The sequence below is a fragment of the Manis pentadactyla genome, chromosome 13 (genome assembly GCF_030020395.1).
Source record: "Manis pentadactyla isolate mManPen7 chromosome 13, mManPen7.hap1, whole genome shotgun sequence".
Lineage (NCBI taxonomy): Eukaryota > Metazoa > Chordata > Mammalia > Pholidota > Manidae > Manis > Manis pentadactyla.
The window spans coordinates 34929642-34947787 of NC_080031.1; the positions used below are offsets into that span (position 1 = coordinate 34929642).

General features: G+C 39.4%; 1 protein-coding gene across 2 annotated transcripts in view; it reads left to right on the forward strand.

The window, feature by feature from the left end:
• The first annotated feature begins 5969 nt into the window (after positions 1-5969).
• CUL5 (cullin 5) overlaps positions 5970-18146 on the forward strand; it is a 150204-nt gene continuing 138027 nt past the window's right edge. For both annotated transcript variants that reach the window (XM_036902660.2, XM_036902661.2), the window contains exon 1: positions 5970-6578. In XM_036902660.2, the coding sequence (XP_036758555.1) occupies positions 6555-6578 (24 nt within the window). In that variant the 5' untranslated portion in view covers positions 5970-6554. The remainder of the gene's footprint in view (positions 6579-18146) is intronic.

Here is an 18146-nt window from a genome sequence, read left to right on the forward strand (position 1 = left end):
TATTTTGAACTCTGATTCTTTTCTTCAGACATACTGGATATCCTTATCAGCTTTGTGCCATCTGGAAATGTAGTCTATCAATACCTGAACAGAAATGTTAAATAGGGTGGAGTCCTGACTCCTGAATGAAATGCCAACTTAACATCTACTGGGTGTCCATAATGTTTAATGGAAAATGTTAATAGAAAATTATACTTTTTTCTTTAATATTCAGTGCTATAAAACACTTTCCATACCTAAAGTAGAGAATATTTTATCTCATTTTTCCTCGCCACTGTCTATATTGTAGAATCCTAAAGCATACCTAGGAATATATAGGATTTACTTCAGTATAATAGTAGTAAAATGCTAGTATCTTTACTCTTTAGTAAAAGGGCCACAAAAATTTTCAACAGTTGTGACTTATCCTTTTTCTGAAACTTACAAATAGAACTAGTTCCTCACTCAACGGGATTGACCAGTGCTTTAAGATAAACACCCCCAAATAAATATTTGTGAATTTCTTTTCTCTGCTGGGCTAAAATGAACTTCAGTTATGGTATAAGTACTTAAACTGGCTAAGTGCTAAATGATTTATGTGATCTGCAAAGGGGATAGTTATGACAGTAGAGATGAACATCTTTTCTCACAAGGAATATACTGAATGTTATTTTTAAATAATAAAGTCATTATTGGAATCAATAATCATTCAGAGCCCAAATTAGGTTCACATTCTCTAACATATCATTTGGTAACCTTACAACATAGCAGAGAGCCACTATTTCTTCCACCTTCTCCAACCCATATCTACTATATAGAGAATGGATTAAGGAAGGGTAGTTAGGGATCTGTTGAAGTTATCCTGGCTTGTAATAAGGTGACAGCAGTGGATGTGGAGTGGAATGGACAGATTCAGATTATGTTTTGGAAACAGAATAAAGAGGACTTGCTCATGCTTGGTTGGGGGAAGGAGGAATGAAGAACAACACCCTGATTATTATCCTGAGCAACTCGGTGGAGGGTGACGCTTTAAACTGAGATGACAAAACCTTGGACAGGTGAAGAAAAACAGATTTGGACCAGATAAAGGTATGGAAATGGTAGTTAAAGAAGAGAGAAGAGAATCAGAAGTTTTGTTTTGCATATTGTCAAAGGAAAAACATCAGATAAGGAAATCCGACTTTATTCAGGCTATTGAAATCGAGAGAGCACTACAGATCTGAAGATCAGAGTGGTGGTTTTGCCTGGATGAGTAGACAAGTAATAGATGGGGTGATTTTACAGTTGGGATTGTTTTTTTTCCATCAGAGGGAGTCTTGGCCAGTCAGCTGAACAAGAAGTGTTTATCTCTCTGTCTAGCTGAAGCTGGTTTCAGGAGGGAACAAACAGTTCAGCTAATCATTTATGAGACAAAGAATGGGAATTTAGATGGTCTGTGTCTGGCCTTGTCACAGATAAATGAGAAAGTCATCTGTGAGTCTTATGGGAATCATGAGAAAGAATGGAAAATTCACATCATATACAGAAGGTGATTCTTTGTAGTAAGCTATTTCCAGAAAATGGAAGATTGAGGGGTATTAACCATCACTATTTTCTGGGAGCACAGTGTTCAAGTTAAGTTTAACAGTGCCAATATGTTATGCTTCAGATGTTTATGAGACCCCCCCACCCCAAGTACAGACAGCAAGCAGGTGGTTGGATATATGAATCAGAAATCCAAGGGAGAAGTTCAAAGTTAGAAATATATATTTGAAAGTTCTCAGCATTACATAGATTAAACACCACAGTTACCAGGGGACTTGATGAGACCACTGAAGAAACTGTATCTAAGGAGAAGAGGGTCCAAGATGGAGACCAGAAGAACTACAACCATAAAGGTCAAGTAGAGGAGGGGCTGGCAATGGAGAGACAGCCACAAGGCAGAGCACTAACAGTAGGATTTGGTGTCCTGGAGGCCGAGAGAGCCGAGTGCTTAAGGAAAAGGGGACTGGAGAAGTGCACTGACAGTGGCTGAGAAGTAAGGTGAGGGCAATGGCCATTAGAATTGACAAGGAGAAAGGAGGGCTTCTTATCTTATAAGATGAAAGATGCTTCTGAACATGTTTTTTATGCTGATGGAAATTATGTGTTGGGGAGGATTTACAATACCAGAAAGGTGGAGAATGGCTAGAAGAAGGAAGTTCTTGAGATTGGATCCAGAATACAAGTAGCAGTACTGGTACTGGGCTGGAGGAAGGGACTGGCCAATAAGCAGTCAGAAAAAGGAATGAAAAGATGGATGGACAAAAGTTTGAAGATTTGGTGGAAGAGGAAAAGAAAGATGCTACTCATTTTTGAAATGAAGTATGGCTGGAGGTAACCCGCAAAGGAGAGGGGAGGGTTTTAAGAGGTTATGAAATGAAGGAGATGTCCTAGGGAATGCAGTGGAAGAGCAAGCTCTCTCGAGAAAAACCTGGCAGCACTGTTGGGTAGTGTTAAGTGCTCATTTGAGGTTTATGAGTTGAAAGAGAAACCACTCAAGTTGATTTGGGGCTTTTATCCAGCAAGGTTCAGCTCCTTGGGTGTAGGTATGGAGAAGACAGAAAAGTTTGCTCAAGGCTGTAATTTTATTATTTGTGCATGAGGGAGGGGGGAAAAGTGGCCAGGTTGCTGAAGAGCTTTGAAAGAAAGTGATTATGTAATATGTAAAAATTGGACTGTGGGAATTTCACTCCTGACCTGGTCCCATGTGTGGAAATCTTAGGATGGTTCTCTTTGGTTTCACACAATTGCCAGTGGGACTTTCACTTCCTTATCTCCCCCTCCCACAGCCATCTTGTTTGGGGCCCTACTTTTTGAAATGGAGGTAGGAGTGGAGCTTAGAAGTGTTTTGGGCTGTGGAAGAGGGAGTTATCCAAAATGGAGTAGTCCGGTGGGTTGAGCACAGACTTAAGGAACAGGCAACTGTCTTATAGGCAATATGGAGAAGGCAGCTACCTCTGAGATACCCTCTTCCAAGAAAGGCAACTAACTCACTCCTCAGTACTGGCAATGAGTGGCATCCCTGGTACAGAAAAGAAGGATCTAGTTTAGGAATAAGTACAGAAATTGATATAAGGAAATGGACAGATTCCAGTAAGGGTTAAGTTTAGGGTTGGTTCCCATGGGTCTTGTTGGTGCACGCTGTGGTGGAGTCTTTGAGGCAGACTCTATTTCCCCATGCGGGGTCTAGGAGGCCCCAATAGCCATTCTCCATCTCTTGGATCTGTTTCTGTCCTCTCTCTCCCACTCCAAAGTCTTGTAAACCCTTGGTGCCTCATCTAGTTTTTCACCAATTCTATAAGTAGTATATAGTTTATTGGTTAAACTTTACCTTCTATCTTTATATGTGCAAAACTTTTTGTTTTTTGCTTCTTACAAATCAAAAGCTTTGACTTTATAGTATTATATTTTAAATGGATTTTGAGAGCCTATTTTAGAAGCATTAATCCTAAACATCCTGGAGGCAACAGATGCATTAGAGCCCACCAGTGATTGTTCGAATTTCTATAGAATATGTGAAAAAAACAATCACAAACATATCTTCCAGTAATTTATATCATACAGCTGAGTGAAAAAAAATGCTAAAGAGTATAAATAGTATGCCATCATATGTGGGGAGAGAAAAAAGAATACATATATGAATGTTTACATAAGCACAGAGTATCCTAGGGATTCACAAGAAATGTATAACAATTGTTGTCTTTAAGTAAGGCAGAATTGGGTGCCTGGGATCTATGGAGGAAGGGAGGCCTATTTAAAAAAATTTTCCCCCAACATTTAATTATGAAAAACTTCAAATATATAGCTGAGGTGTAAGATTTACACAGAGAACACTAGTTTACTCATCATCTAGATTCTATCATTAACATTTTACTATACTATATTATTCAACCTTTCTATGCAATCATCAATCCATATTATTTTTTGATACATTTCAAAGTAAATTGTAAATGTAAGTTCACGTACCCCTAAATTCTTCAGCATCAATATCATTAATTACATTTCAAATTTCGTTTGCTATTTTTAATTTTGAATGAGATGTAAAGACCATAAGTGTACACTGGTTGAGTTTTGATAAATGCATACACCTCAGTAACCCAAATCCCTATGACATGGAACATTACATTACTCCAGAAAGGGGAAAGAGACTTGCTTTTAACTGTACTCTTTTAGCACCTTCTGAATTTTGTATGAGGTATTTGTGTTTTCTATTTTAAAATAAATGAAATATTTAAGCATTTAAAATATGTAAACATTTTTATAATGAGCCATAGAATCTAAATTGGATGACAAGGAAAATAAAAACAGGGATGACAGATAACAAAGAAGTGGTGGGGTCAATGGAATAGAGAACTTACTGGGATCAGAGTTGCAGCAGTGGTATTGCCGTAACAGGTTAGGGGAATGAAACGTCCTGTTAGACAGTGTGATGTCTGAAAGTGAAGTTTTCAGTAGTCATAAGGTTCAGAGTGCGAACACAGGAATGATGACAGTTAGGATATTAGTTTCCTTCTCTGTCAGATGCTCCTGAAGTGCACACTGTGTTTTTCTTTTGCAGTATTTATCACAACTCCAATGAAGCAATGTATGTTTGATTTGTGGAACTGGCTTAATATTGGCTCCCTTTCTAGACTATAAGCTCCAAGAGAGCATGGGTCTTCTCTGTTTCATTTAATCTTGTATTTTCAGTACCTGGTACATATTAGGTACTCAAACAAGTTGTAAATACTTAATTGGATTCTTTAAGCAGGTCATTCATTAATTCATTCATTCAGTTGTTTAATCACATTTTTTAGGGTATATAAAGTTGATTTATAATTTAATCAACTTACACTTTAAGCAGTAGACTTGAACTAGGGTTGACAATAACCCAGTTTCACGGGAAAAAGGAATCATAATTATGTGAAGTTTATTCTGGACTAGGCCATTTTTCTGATGCAGCTGAGTACCTTGGCCAGATCATCTCTCTGAGCCTCATCTGTAGAATGAAGGTAACTTCAAAGAGTCGTTCTTAACATTCTGCCAGAACATCACAGGCAAAGTGGCTCTGAATCTTTCTTCTATCACTTAGTCATAGTTTAATCATGTGTAGATTACTCTCTAACAAATCACTTATAAAATGTGAACACTTAGGTAGCCTGATTGTTTTATCAATTTAATGAGGTATTACAAAAGCTTTCAAAATTACCCCTTTGCTTCTATTCACTACACAGCAGAGTGATCACTGTAAAATCGAAGTTTGGTCACTGTTCTCCTCTGTTCAAAAGCCTGCAATGATTCCCATTCACTCAGAATAGAAGTCGGCCTTTCCAGTGATCTCCAAGGCCCTGCATGCTCTCCTACCCTCCTCCCTCTCTCTGCTGCGAACCCAGCAACCTTCTCACGTTCCTCGGACACCACAGGCAGCCTGCCCGCCGTGTCCCCGTCTGCGATGCCGCTCTCACTCCTGTGGACTAGCCTTCTTCAGCTCCTTCAAGTCTTTGTTAAATGCCATCTTCTCGGGGAGGCCTACTTGGATCAGTATTTAAAACTGCAAACTTCAGCCCCCTTCTCTACTTTATTTCACTCATAGCTCTTATTTATTTCTAACATATTTTGAAAGTGTGAAAGAAAACTTTGTAAACATGTATATCAGCTACATTGTAGGTTCTACATACAAATCATATTATCTACCCTTGACCAGTGATTTGTGGTCTGAAGGCATAAAGCATAGGGTCTTATAGTTTAAGATGTTCTAGGATAATGTGCCTTCAGAAAATCCAGGATTAATATTAATTGCCTAAACAATTTTCACAAATTATTTCAGTGCTGGGCACTCTTGTATAGAAATGAATAGCTAACAATTTTGTGCATGTCTTCATTCGTGCATTAAACAAATATTTATTGGACGCCTTCTATGTGCTAGTTTTCATTAAATATGCTGCCAGGCCAAGGCCGAGCTGTTATAATCATTTCACTCCACACAATGTCTCCCCTAATACCGAGTCGGCCGGATTTGGGGCGGGTCTGAGGAAAAGCCTCCGCTCCCGCCAGCAGAGGGCGCGATCCCGCCCTCTTTGAAGCCTCCAGCCCGCGAAGGGTCTCAGGCTCCCACGCGCGCTCCCGGGCGCGCCCCCGCTCGCCGCGTCCTGTGACGCGGTCGCGGAACCCGAGCTGCCGGGACTGAGCCGAGCTAAATTCGTCGCCGGTGGCCGCTGCCGGTGCAACCACAAAGGCTAATCCGTAGGAGGGGAGGCTCGTGGAGTCGCACTCCCTGTTCCAGTCAGGTCGGCTCACGCTGCCGTCCCACCGTCCGCGGCCGCCGTCTCCCCGAGCGTCTGCATGAGCTCTCTCGTGTGGGGAAGCTCCGGTGACCATGTAGGGGGAAAGTGTGAGGAAGCTCCAGACGCCCGGAACGAGGTCAGCGCAGTCGGCACATCGCCCCGGCGTCCGCCACACCGCCGGAGCGGGTCGCGGGGTCCATCGGCCCCAGTGGGCATCCGGCCTCCGCTTGGGGCCTGGCCCAGAGCGCTACAAGTCTCGCGCTGTCTCGCGAGAGGCTAAGTTGAAGGAACATGGCGACGTCTAATCTGTTAAAGGTAAGCCTCTCGGTCCAGCTAGGCTTCTACTCCGTGGCCACCGGGTCTCGCTCTCCGGGAAAGGCTCGGTCCCGGTTCGGCGGCGAAACGTGGGAGTGCCCCAGGGTCGTCTATCGCGAGGAAGCCGGGGGCAGAGGCCGCTGCCGAGGACGGGAGCGCGGACTCCGGCCTCGGGGTCGGGGGTCCCGGCCGCCCCTCGCGCGGGCTGCCCGGCGCGAAGGCCCGTCCGGGGCTGGCCGGGGGCGGTGCGTGCAGAGGGGCCTGCCCCGGCCGGGACGGCGGCGGAGTGGAGGCGCTCTGCCCGGCCAGCGGGGCCGTTAGTGCTCTCCGAGTCGGCTGCTTGTGAAGGGAGAGTCCAAGAGGCTAAAGGAATATCCAAGAAAACACTGACCAGCAGGTTTCAGCGACTGGAGCCCCGCCCCCGTTCTCAGTCGGCCTGCACGAACCGCAGGTCATACAGCAGTGACCCCCCACCCCATTCCCTTCCTCCCTTTTCTGTGCGCTACACTTCTCCCCCTATTTTCCCATTCTTGAGTTCATATTTTACCTTTCTTTCCTAATGAAACTGTCCTTAACCCCATTGCAGCTCCCAACCAGATGACTATTGAGGAAGTTCTATCATCGTGACAACGGCGTAGGAAAGTTACTTTACCAAAGAAAACGGTTAAACTTACTTTTATATATTGGGGATAGAGGGGAGATCTAGGCCCAGAGAGACGTGCTCCACTAGCACTTAAAAACTTTGGAGGAGAATGAGGAAGACTTGGCTCTAGTCTGTTCTGTGCACTTGTTTCTAGTAGGAACTTTATTCCTTAAAAATATTGCCTGAAATGGGGATAGTGATCAGCTCAGGGAACTTAATCACTATGCCTTCAGACAGTGTGGATGGCACAAAGTAGTAGAATAGAATAGAAAATATATTAAAATATGCTCGAACCTTCTTTAGACTACTGATAACTGCCTAATAGGTGGGACTGCCTTATAAAATGCAGGCCTAATTTACTAATTTAAGAAGCTACATACCTTCTTTTAAAAGGGGGAGCAGCCTAGAACTATATTGAATTTCCGCTACCTAGAAGCTTTATGGCATTAGACAAGTTACTTAACCTCTGTGCCTGGGTTTCTTCATTAATAAAGTGGAATTATCAATAGCTATTTCATAGGAGCATTGTGAAGATTGAATCAATATATGTGAAATGCTTAAAACAGTGACTGGCAATTAATACACAATACACATAACTTACTAGAGTTATTACTCTTGCTGTTTCTCAAAGTAAACGAATTTATAGGAATTGAATAATCCATCCTACTCTAACAGTGTAGCAAAGTTCTAATATACTAGTTCAGAAAGAATATTTGTTTAACTTATCTTAATGCATCCCCATGTTTACATGAGCAATAACCTATGTTATTAATTGAAATGTGTGTTTTAGAAATGATTTGGTTCCTGACTGGATTTTTGACTTGTTGATTCCCTGGATATAAAGCAGGGTCTCCACACCAGTTCTTTCTCAGAAATGGGCAAGCCAGTTTGCATTCTACTCCATACAAAGGCTTACAAAAGATTGTTTGGAGGCAATGTAAGTCCAAGTCCAGAGCCTACTTCTCTCAATGCTAGTAAGAGGTCCTACCAGTAAGTAATCTTGTAGAGATTATGAATCTGCATTTACAGCACACACCACAAGTGGGAATGTAAATTAGTTCAACCATTGTAAAAAGCAGTATGGAGGTTCCTCAAAAAGCTCAAAATAGAAATACCATTTGACCCAGTAATTCCACTTCTAGGAATTTACCCTAAGACTGCAGCAGCCCAGTTTGAAAAAGACAGATGCACCCCTATGTTTATCGCAGCACTATATGCAATAGCCAAGAAGTGGAAGCAACCTAAGTGTCCATCAGTAGATGAATGGATAAAGAAGATGTGGTATATATACACAATGGAATACTATTCAGCCATAAGAAGAACACAGATCCTACTGTTTACAACAACATGGATGGAGCTAGAGGGTATTAGCTCAGTGAAATAAGCCAGGCGTAGAAAGACAAGTACCAAACGATATCACTCATCTGTGGAATATAAGAACAAAGAAAAAAACTGAAGGAACAGCAGACTCACAGAACCCAAGAATGGACTAACAGTTACCAAAGGAAAAGGGACTGGGGAGGGTGGGTGGTAAGGGAGGGATAAGGGGATTAAGGCGCATTATGATTAGCACACTTAGTATAGGCGGGGCACGGGGAAGGAAGTGTAACAGAGAAGACAAGTAGTGACTCTATAGCATCTTACTATGCTGATGGACAGTGACTGTAATGGGATATGTGGTGGGGACTTGATAATGGGAGGAATCTAGTAACTAGTGTTGCTCATGTGATTGTATAACAATGATACCTTAAAAAAAAAATACTAAAGAGGAAAAAAAAAAGACCACAGGTTTTCAAAAAGTTTTGTAACTCAAGTCAGACAACTTATAAGTAAAAGGAAGGCGATAATGCTTTGAAAAAACTGGTTAAATGATTCAGTCACTCTCATGAACATGAATACAGGTGCCAAAAATACACTGGAAAAATTGCAATGAATTTGTTGTATGAAATGTTGAAAAGAGAAAAAGAATTTCTAAATACTATTTTATATAGGATGTGATTTTAATTTTGTGTAATGTAATATACATTATAAATAGACATTTGAATCTTTTGTCTGTATCACCAAAGACTGTTTATTCAAGTTAGCCAGAAAACCTTTTTTTCTTTCTTCTCTCCTTATTAGAGTAAGGGCAGGTTGTGGAGTGTGGATGGCTTTTATTCATACATTTGGAAGTAGCTAATTAAAAAGTGAGAAGTTTGTGTTCATGGAGAAATGTAGTGTGATCTTGCCAGGATAGACCTATAACATAATTCATAGAATAATTTAAATTCATGTCTGGTGGTACCTTGAATAGAGACAGGTGGCTGGGGAGTGGCCAAATTAGCCTCATTTACTTTTTTGACAAGACTAGACTGGTTCATTAGAGAAATGCTTTAGACATTGTGCAATTAGATTTCACCAGAGTGTATTTGACAGAATTATCATGTCCTGTGGTCAAAATGGGGAAATGTGGGCTAGATGAGAATCCAGTTAGAATTTGATTCATTATTAAACAGCTGTACCTGAAGAATGAGTAATAAATTATCATCAGCCCTGAAAGGTGGCCTTTAGTGTCTTCCTGAAAAAATATCTCCTCTTCCTATTTGCCAGTAACTTGGATGAAGTTAAGTTTATTGAACTGTGGAGGGAAAGCTAATATGAAAAAATAACAAGATTCAAAAACTTTGATATGAAGCTTGCAAAGCAAGAACCGAATGCAATAACAACCATCTACTTTTTGATACTAGATTTTGAATGTAATAATAATTGTATTCTCAATTTAAAGCAAGTGGGCTGTTGCTGTATTTTGGAAATCTTGAATATACAAAGATTTGTGTTGTATCTTTTAACATACAACTATCAGTTTATGTCTCCAAAAACCTTTCAATAAAACAACTTTGTTGTTTTAACATTTTAATTCTGCTTGTTTTTCTTTTGTAGCTACCATCTAGGCCTCAATGCTCATGTTTTTTATTTCCAGTTGAGAATCCTATTCCAAATAGAAATTCTTTAAATCTTATTTTGCTTCTCCTCACCCCATTTAATTCTTAGCACATTCCTTTATCCAACTATTTGGAGTGCCCTTAACTTCCTTGGTCAGTACCACACATTTTTTTGGTTTTCCATATATTCTCTTTTCCAAGGTACCTGCCACATTGCCTCCTTCCGCTTTTTCTGCCTCAGCCTTCATTTCCCCCCAAAGATTGGCAGCATGTCCCCTCTTTACTCTGACTTCACTGGGATAAGAAAGTTCATGTTATTTCCTAACCTGCATTCTGATTTGGCCTCAAACTTTTGCTCTTTTCTCTCTTATCACAGTTCTTAGAAAAGCAGCCCCACCTGCTGCCTCTATAATTCTTCACCTTTTCCCTTAACTTACTGTGGCTTGGCTCCCCCCACTCACCCAATTATGTTGAGTGCTTGAGTTGTATCAAGAGGGCATTAATTTTCTAATTGCCAAATGAGATTCTTCTCTGATACATTCATCCTCTCTTCTGATATTTTTTATCACAACCTCTGTTTCCTTTTTATGACATTCTCTCCATAGTCTTTTATCTCTCAGTGTTTTTGACTGACTTCCCTCCTCTCCTCCCCAGTGTAATTATTTCTCAGGATTTGATCGTCAGCCCTTTTCTGTCCTGTACTGCTTTTTCTGGGACCATCTTAATTCCCATGATTTCACTAATTTTATCTCTTAACTCTGATCAGAGCTCTAGACCAAAACAGTTCTGACCATATCACTTGCCTGCTCAGACACCTTTGCTGGTTCAAATTCTTTTGAGATCTTCCCAGTTATTTAGTCTTCCTAGTATCTCTCTCACTCACTCTCAGAAACACACACACACCCCTCTCCCTGGCTGTCTACTCATTGGTTCACTAGCATACCAGAGTCTTCAAGATCTATGTTTGCTGTTTATTCTATCAGGAATGCCCCTCTTCCCTCAATATTTGCCTCTTAAAATCCTAATTATTCATTAAAACCCAGACCAGATTCCTCCTTTCTTCTCAATACTCTCTTTTGGAATTAACTGTTGTCTATTCTGCACAATCATAGCACTGCATCTATGCTCAGTCCCTTCTAGCACTTACATTATGCCTTATATATTAGCTACAGAATCTACTTACATATCTAACTCCCTCTGAGGATTGTAAGCACCATTAGTGGAGAGACTTTTATCTGTTGATGCCTTAACCAGTGATCATTCATGATAGGTGCTCTATAAATGAGTGATAATTGACTAAAAAAAGAAATCTAGTACAGTATCCGAATATTGTAGATGCTCAGTAAATGAGTGTTGATTGGTTAAAAGGAGGAATTTCTGGTTTTATTCCCTTCTAATTAGATTTACAGAGAGAAAAGTGTTATAAGAATTATAAAACCAACCCACAAGAGAATCCAAACTTTAAAGTGAATATGTAGCACACTACTTTTCTCAGTGGGAACCTTTTTATCCTTTGAGAGAAAAGAAAATAAAAATATAGAGGAGTGATTCAAAATAACCGTAGAAGAATTCATTGTTGAAGTAATTTTATTAGGCACTTAAGTGCAAGGTCACCATAAAGGATACAAAGATGTGTAAAACAAGGCTCAAACTCTGGGAATTTACCATATACTAAAGGAGATCAAATGGTGCTAATGATTTGCACTAAGGCAAGGACTTAGGGAGTGTTGTCAGGTGCTGTGTGGTCCCCACAACCTGAGGAGATTATTTCTGGTGGGATGATCAAGGAAAGTTTTATGTTGAGAGCATTGGAGCTGATTTGAAGAATGGGTAGACTTTTTGTAGGTGGTGATTAGAAGAAAATTTGGTAAGAATGGAGACTAGATCAGTTTTTGCTGCAGTGTACGCAGAACTGCATGCTGTGTTGCTTTCTATATGAATGATGCTCCTTGGAATTTTTGTAGGATAGTGGCCCAAAATACAGGAAACAGTTAAGAGAGAGGAGTGCAAAGGAAAGTCAGGGTCAGATGGTAAGAAGTCTTCAATGCTAGGCAAAGATGTTTTTAAAAAGTTCCATAGATGTGGGTAATATTTGAAAAATATGTGAGCAGAGATACTGTCAAGCCTGAAATATTTATTGGATAAAACCTGTTACTCAGCATCACTTCTATTTTTTTTTTGTATCATTAATCTTCAATTACATGAAAGACATTATGTTTACTAGGCTCTCCCCTTCACCAAGTCCCCCCCACCGCCACATACCCCTTCACAGTCACTGTCCATCAGTGTAGTAAGATGCTGTAAAATCACTATTTGTCTTCTCTGGCATCACTTCTATTTTGTGTGTATTTAGAATATGATTTGTGGGGTGGCCATGAATGAGAGGCATTTGTGCAAATGACACTGTACGGTCATTAGAATCATAACAGTAGTCATTAAGTGTATGGAAAATAAATTCATTAACAAAGTACTTAGCATTTTCTAATTCCAACTAGATAATTGTGATTTAGGCAGATGAATTCCTGCCCTTTTATAATTTACATTTTGTGAGGGGAGAGAGGCACTAAACATAAGCAAATAAATATATACCTTAGTTTGGTTGTAATAAATGCTATGAAGATTAACATTCAGGGTAAAGAGAGCGATAGGTGTTATTTTGAATAAGATCAGGAAAGAACTCTGAAAAGATGAAATTTTAAGTGGAACTTGAGTGAAGCAAGGGAACAGACATGGATCTATGTAGGTGAAATTCCACGTAGAAGGCACAGGAACAGCCAGTGTAAAGGCATTGAGTCAGAAGCATGCTTGGCAAGATTTGAATGTTGTCAGTGAATGTGGTTAACATACACATTCAGATAATTCTTTTTAATTTCTATTTAAACATAAATGAGAGACTTGTTTTAGAATCTAAAGTGTCAATGTTCACTGGGTTGATGGAAATTGCCCTTTTGAATGGGCATGTAAGAGGAATGTGATCTTGTCTCTTTCCAGTGTACTGTCTTAGAAACATGGTCATATTTTGACAATGAGAGCCTGGGGAGACAAGGAATTCAGGGATATGTATGTTGGCTATGGGTAGGGGTGGGAGTAGGAATGCTGGACTAAATCAGTTACCATAAAACTGTGATAAATGTAAATGAGAATTTTTTATGTTCCATGAAAATAATGAATGAGCAGTAAAGTAATCTGGAGGTGAAGTATGTTAACTAAAGCTATTAACAGGAGGTGACAGTTTAGGGTAAATTTCAAGAGATCAGTCATTCATAACAGGAATAGAAGGGAAGAGTAAACTGCAGGAGGCTATCGAGAGGACACTAGACATCTGTCTGGTGGACAGAGAAGAAGGGTAGAGAAGAAAGAGAGAGAGAGACAAAGGCAGGTGTTTTTTATTAGATAGTTTGCTAGGGTCCTGGGTAATCCAGTTGTGTGTCACAGAAAGCCATCTGATGGCTTTGTTTCAGTATAGTAGGTAGAGTGAATTGGGTGCCTGATAGACTTGGTAAACAAATTACAGCTCAGGTTCAAACATTGCTCATAATATGTGGAGTACATCAAGGATATTTGATCATTTTGTTTATGCACAATATGTGAGCATTTACTCTGTGCTGGATATTATTCTAAGTGTCAGTGATACAGTCGTGAATATGACAGACAAGGTCTCTAGTGTTTGGAGCTTATATTCTAATGTGTAAATACTGACACCAAAGAAATAAATAACACATTGAGTAGTTTTTGTGGTAATGAGGGCAGTGATGAAAACAGTATAATTAAGAGTGTAGAAAAGATGGGGGCACTATTTTACTTTGTTATTGTAACAGAAAATAATTTTATTTTTTTCCTTAAATGCTGCTTTCAGCTATGTTCTGTTGGATTTTCCTTCCCTGCCACTTGATGACATATCAGCAGATTCCATAGCTTTCTGGTCTTTTTAAAAAGTCCTATTTAGTCTAAATTAAAATTTTTCTTCAATTTCATAGCCAGTCAAAGCAACTCCCCTACCAGCTCAAGACCTTGGCTTTGGATCTCCAGAGAAGAATGGGGGAAGGGCTCTTTCTTAGGTTGGTTTGGGAAGGCCTCTCTGAGGTGACATTGATGGTAAAACCTGAATGATCTGCAATCTAGGCAAAGGTCTTGAGTGCAGTGGTGAGCTTGTCATATTTGAGGAACACCTTAGAAAGGGTAGTATGGCTGTAACATAGTGAGAATTACCAGTATTCAAATATATATTATAGTTTTGTGGGTTTTTTGGTTAATGAGGCTTGCAAATATAGTTTTAAAATCACGTATCTGTAGCAATAGTGCTTCAGTAGACAGTATGGGAACCCACATATTCAAATAGCTAACTTCATAATTCACATATTCAAATAGCTAAGACAGTACACTGGAACGAATGGCAGGCTGCTTATCGCCATGAGGGGTTTCAAATAACTTCATAATTCACATGAAAGACCTAAAATACACAAATTGTATTCCTTTTTAAAGTTATTAGAATGCCGTCTTTGGATATAACCCATAATCAATAGACTAGAAATTTCTCAGAGGGAACAAATACAAATCTTAAAACAACTAAACTCCTTGTGTTGTAGCCTAAATGTTCTGGGTGTGAAAGAATACAGGTGATAAAAAATAACTTCAGTTAATTGTTTGGATGTTGTTATTTCTTTTTTTTTTATTTTTTTATTTTTTTATTTTTTTATTTTTTATTGAAGGGTAGTTGACAACAGTATTACATTACATTAGTTTCAGGTGTACAACACAGTGATTCAACATTTATATACATGATAATTCTAGGTACCAGCTATCACCATACCAAGTTGTTACAATATTTTGACTATATTCCTTATGCTATACATTACATCCCGGTTACTTATTTATTTTACAATTGGAAGTGTGTTTATATATATATATATATATATATATATATATATATATAAATTTTTTTTTTTGTGGGGGCATCTCTCATATTTATTGATCAAATAGTTGTTAACAACAATAAATTTCTGTATAGGGGGGTCAATACTCAATGCACAATCATTAATCCACCCCAAGCCTAATTTTCGTCAGTCTCCAATCTTCTGATGCATAACGAACAAATTCTTACATGGAGTACAAATTCTTACATAGTGAATAAGTTACATGGTGAACAGTACAAGGGCAGCCATCACAGAAACTTGCAGTTTTGCACATGCATTATGAACTATAAACAGTTCAAATATGAATATTCATTTGATTTTTAAACTTGATTTATATGTGGATACCACATTTCTCTATTATTATTATTTTTAATAAAATGCTGAAGTGGTAGGTAGATATGAGATAAAGGTAGAAAACAGAGTTTAGTGTTGTAAGAGAGCAAATGTAGATGATCAGGTGTGTGCCTGTAGACTATGTGTTAATCCGAGCTAGACGAGGGCAATAAACATCCATGTATGCAGAAGATTTCTCTCAGAACATGAGGGGGGAGGTTCTAAGCCTCACCTCTGCTGCTCCCCATTTTCTCACCAGATGGCCCCCTGCGACTGTGCCTGTCTTAGGTTGTTCCTCCCTTGAGGAATCTTACCCGTCTCTGGCTAACCAGTCATCTTCCGGGGCCATACAGGGAAATGTTAAGTTGAGAAGAAGTGAGAGAGAAGCCTTATTGTTTGAAAAGGTTAGCTTTTTACTTCTTTGCATATTTATGCCCTGTGGCTTCTGTGCCCAGCATTGTCTTGAGGTGTCTTTACCACTTGGAAGAATTATGATACTCGGTAAATTCGACATGTGGCACGAGTTCTATTTAAAGGTTGTGATTAGGTAGGAAGAAGAAAAGCTATAGAAGTAGCAGGCAGAAGAAAACCTGAGACGATTGATTATTTCTTTCACATATCTTCTTGTAGAGTAACTTCAGCATGGATAGGTTTTAAACTACTAATTAAATTGTGCACACACATTAACATAATAGGAATATAGTTACCTAACCAAAGCATACCTGTAATTACCAGCCATCTCCAGTGAAACCAAGAAAACCAGTTAGGCACCTTAGGCATTTGTGAAAACTTATCTATGATATGGTGGATATTGTCCAACTGAACTTAAACAGTCTGAGAGAATTCAGATAAATTAGAACAACCCATTCCTGGGGACTGTTCATATCCCATATGTTCTTTTAACAATAAATAGTCTGTGGTTGTAAGATTTTGGAGTGCTACAATTTGCACTTCTTATTCTTGGTTGAGTTCCAACAGTATAGATCCAGTCAAATTTGTTGTTTTACTGTATGCACAGGCCAGCTTAGATATCTCCTTCCTCATTCCCATGGCAAGTCCAGGAACTGGTGGGATGAGTGCATCTACACCTGTGGCAGTGCGTGGATCTTTGTTGGAGTTTTTTTTTTGCTGATCATCTTCTGTCATGAGTCTTCCCGAGAGTGCTGATGTTGGAAGTTCTTTTTCATATCGTATCTTAGTTCATTTTCGGGGTAGCCAAATTAGGCTTTGATCCTCTGTATAAACACAAACAGACCCTTTGCCTACGCTTTTATATGCCCTTTATATCATTGTGTAGAACTCATTGGAGGTCACCACATAGGAACTGCTTTTTTTTTTTTTTTATTCATTAATCTACACTTACATGACGAATACTTTGTTTACTAGGCTCTCCCCTATACCAGGTCCCCCCTATATACTCCTTTGCAGTCACTGTCCATCAGCGTAGCAAAATGTTGTAGAATCACTACTTGTCTTCTCTGTGTTGTACAGCCCTCCCCTTTCTCCCACCCCGCTATGGATGCTAATCTTAAGCCCCCCCTTATCCCTCCCTACCCACCCATCCTCCCCAGTCCCTTTCCCTTTGGTACCTGTTAGTCCATTCTTGAGTTCTGTGATTCTGCTGCTGTTTTGTTCCTTCAGTTTTTCCTTTGTTCTTATATTCCACAGATAAGTGAAATCATTTGGTATTTCTCTTTCTCTGCTTGGCTTGTTTCAGTGAGCATAATACTCTCCAGCTCCATCCATGTTGCTGCAAATGGTTGGATTTGCCCTTTTCTTATGGCTGAGTAGTATTCCATTGTGTATATGTACCACATCTTCTTTATCCATTCATCTATCGATGGACATTTAGGTTGCTTCCAATTCTTGGCTATTGTAAATAGTGCTGCGATAAACATAGGGGTGCACTGATCTTTCTCATACTTGATTGCTGCATTCTTAGGGTAAATTCCTAGGAGTGGAATTCCTGGGTCAAATGGTATGTCTGTTTTGAGCATTTTGATGTACCTCCATACGGCTTTCCACAATGGTTGAAAAAGTTTACATTCCCACCAGCAGTGTAGGAGGGTTCCCCTTTCTCCACAGCCTCGCCAACATTTGTTGTTGTTTGTCTTTTGGATGGCAGCCATCCTTACTGGTGTGAGGTGATACCTCATTGTAGTTTTAATTTGCATTTCTCTGATAATTAGGAAATGCTTTTCTTTTTCTTTTTTTTTTAAGAGAAAGGAATATTATCAGAAAAATGTACTTCCATAGCTGATCATCTGACACCCTTTAAATGACCAAAATTAAGGATATTTAAAGAATGCTTTAATCATTCATTTACAGTTAGTTTTATCCTATCAGGGAGTAATCCCCCTGTTCTTTCTCTTTTTTTTTTTTGTTATCATTAATCTACAATTACATTAAGAATATTATGTTTACTAAACTCTCCCCTCTACCAGGTCCCCCTCACAAACCCCTTTACAGTCACTGTCCATCAGCATAGCAAAATGTTGTAGAATCACTACTTGTCTTCTCTGTGTTGTACAGTCCTCCCCTTTCTCCCCCCCAACATTATACATGCTAATCATAATACCCCCTTTCTTCTTCCCCCCCCTTATCCCTCCCTACCCACCCATCCTCCCCAGTCCCTTTCCCTTTGGTACCTGTTAGTCCATTCTTGGGTTCTGTGATTCTGCTGCTGTTTTGTTCCTTCAGTTTTTCCTTTGTTCTTATACTCCACAGATGAGTGAAATCATTTGGCATTTCTCTTTCT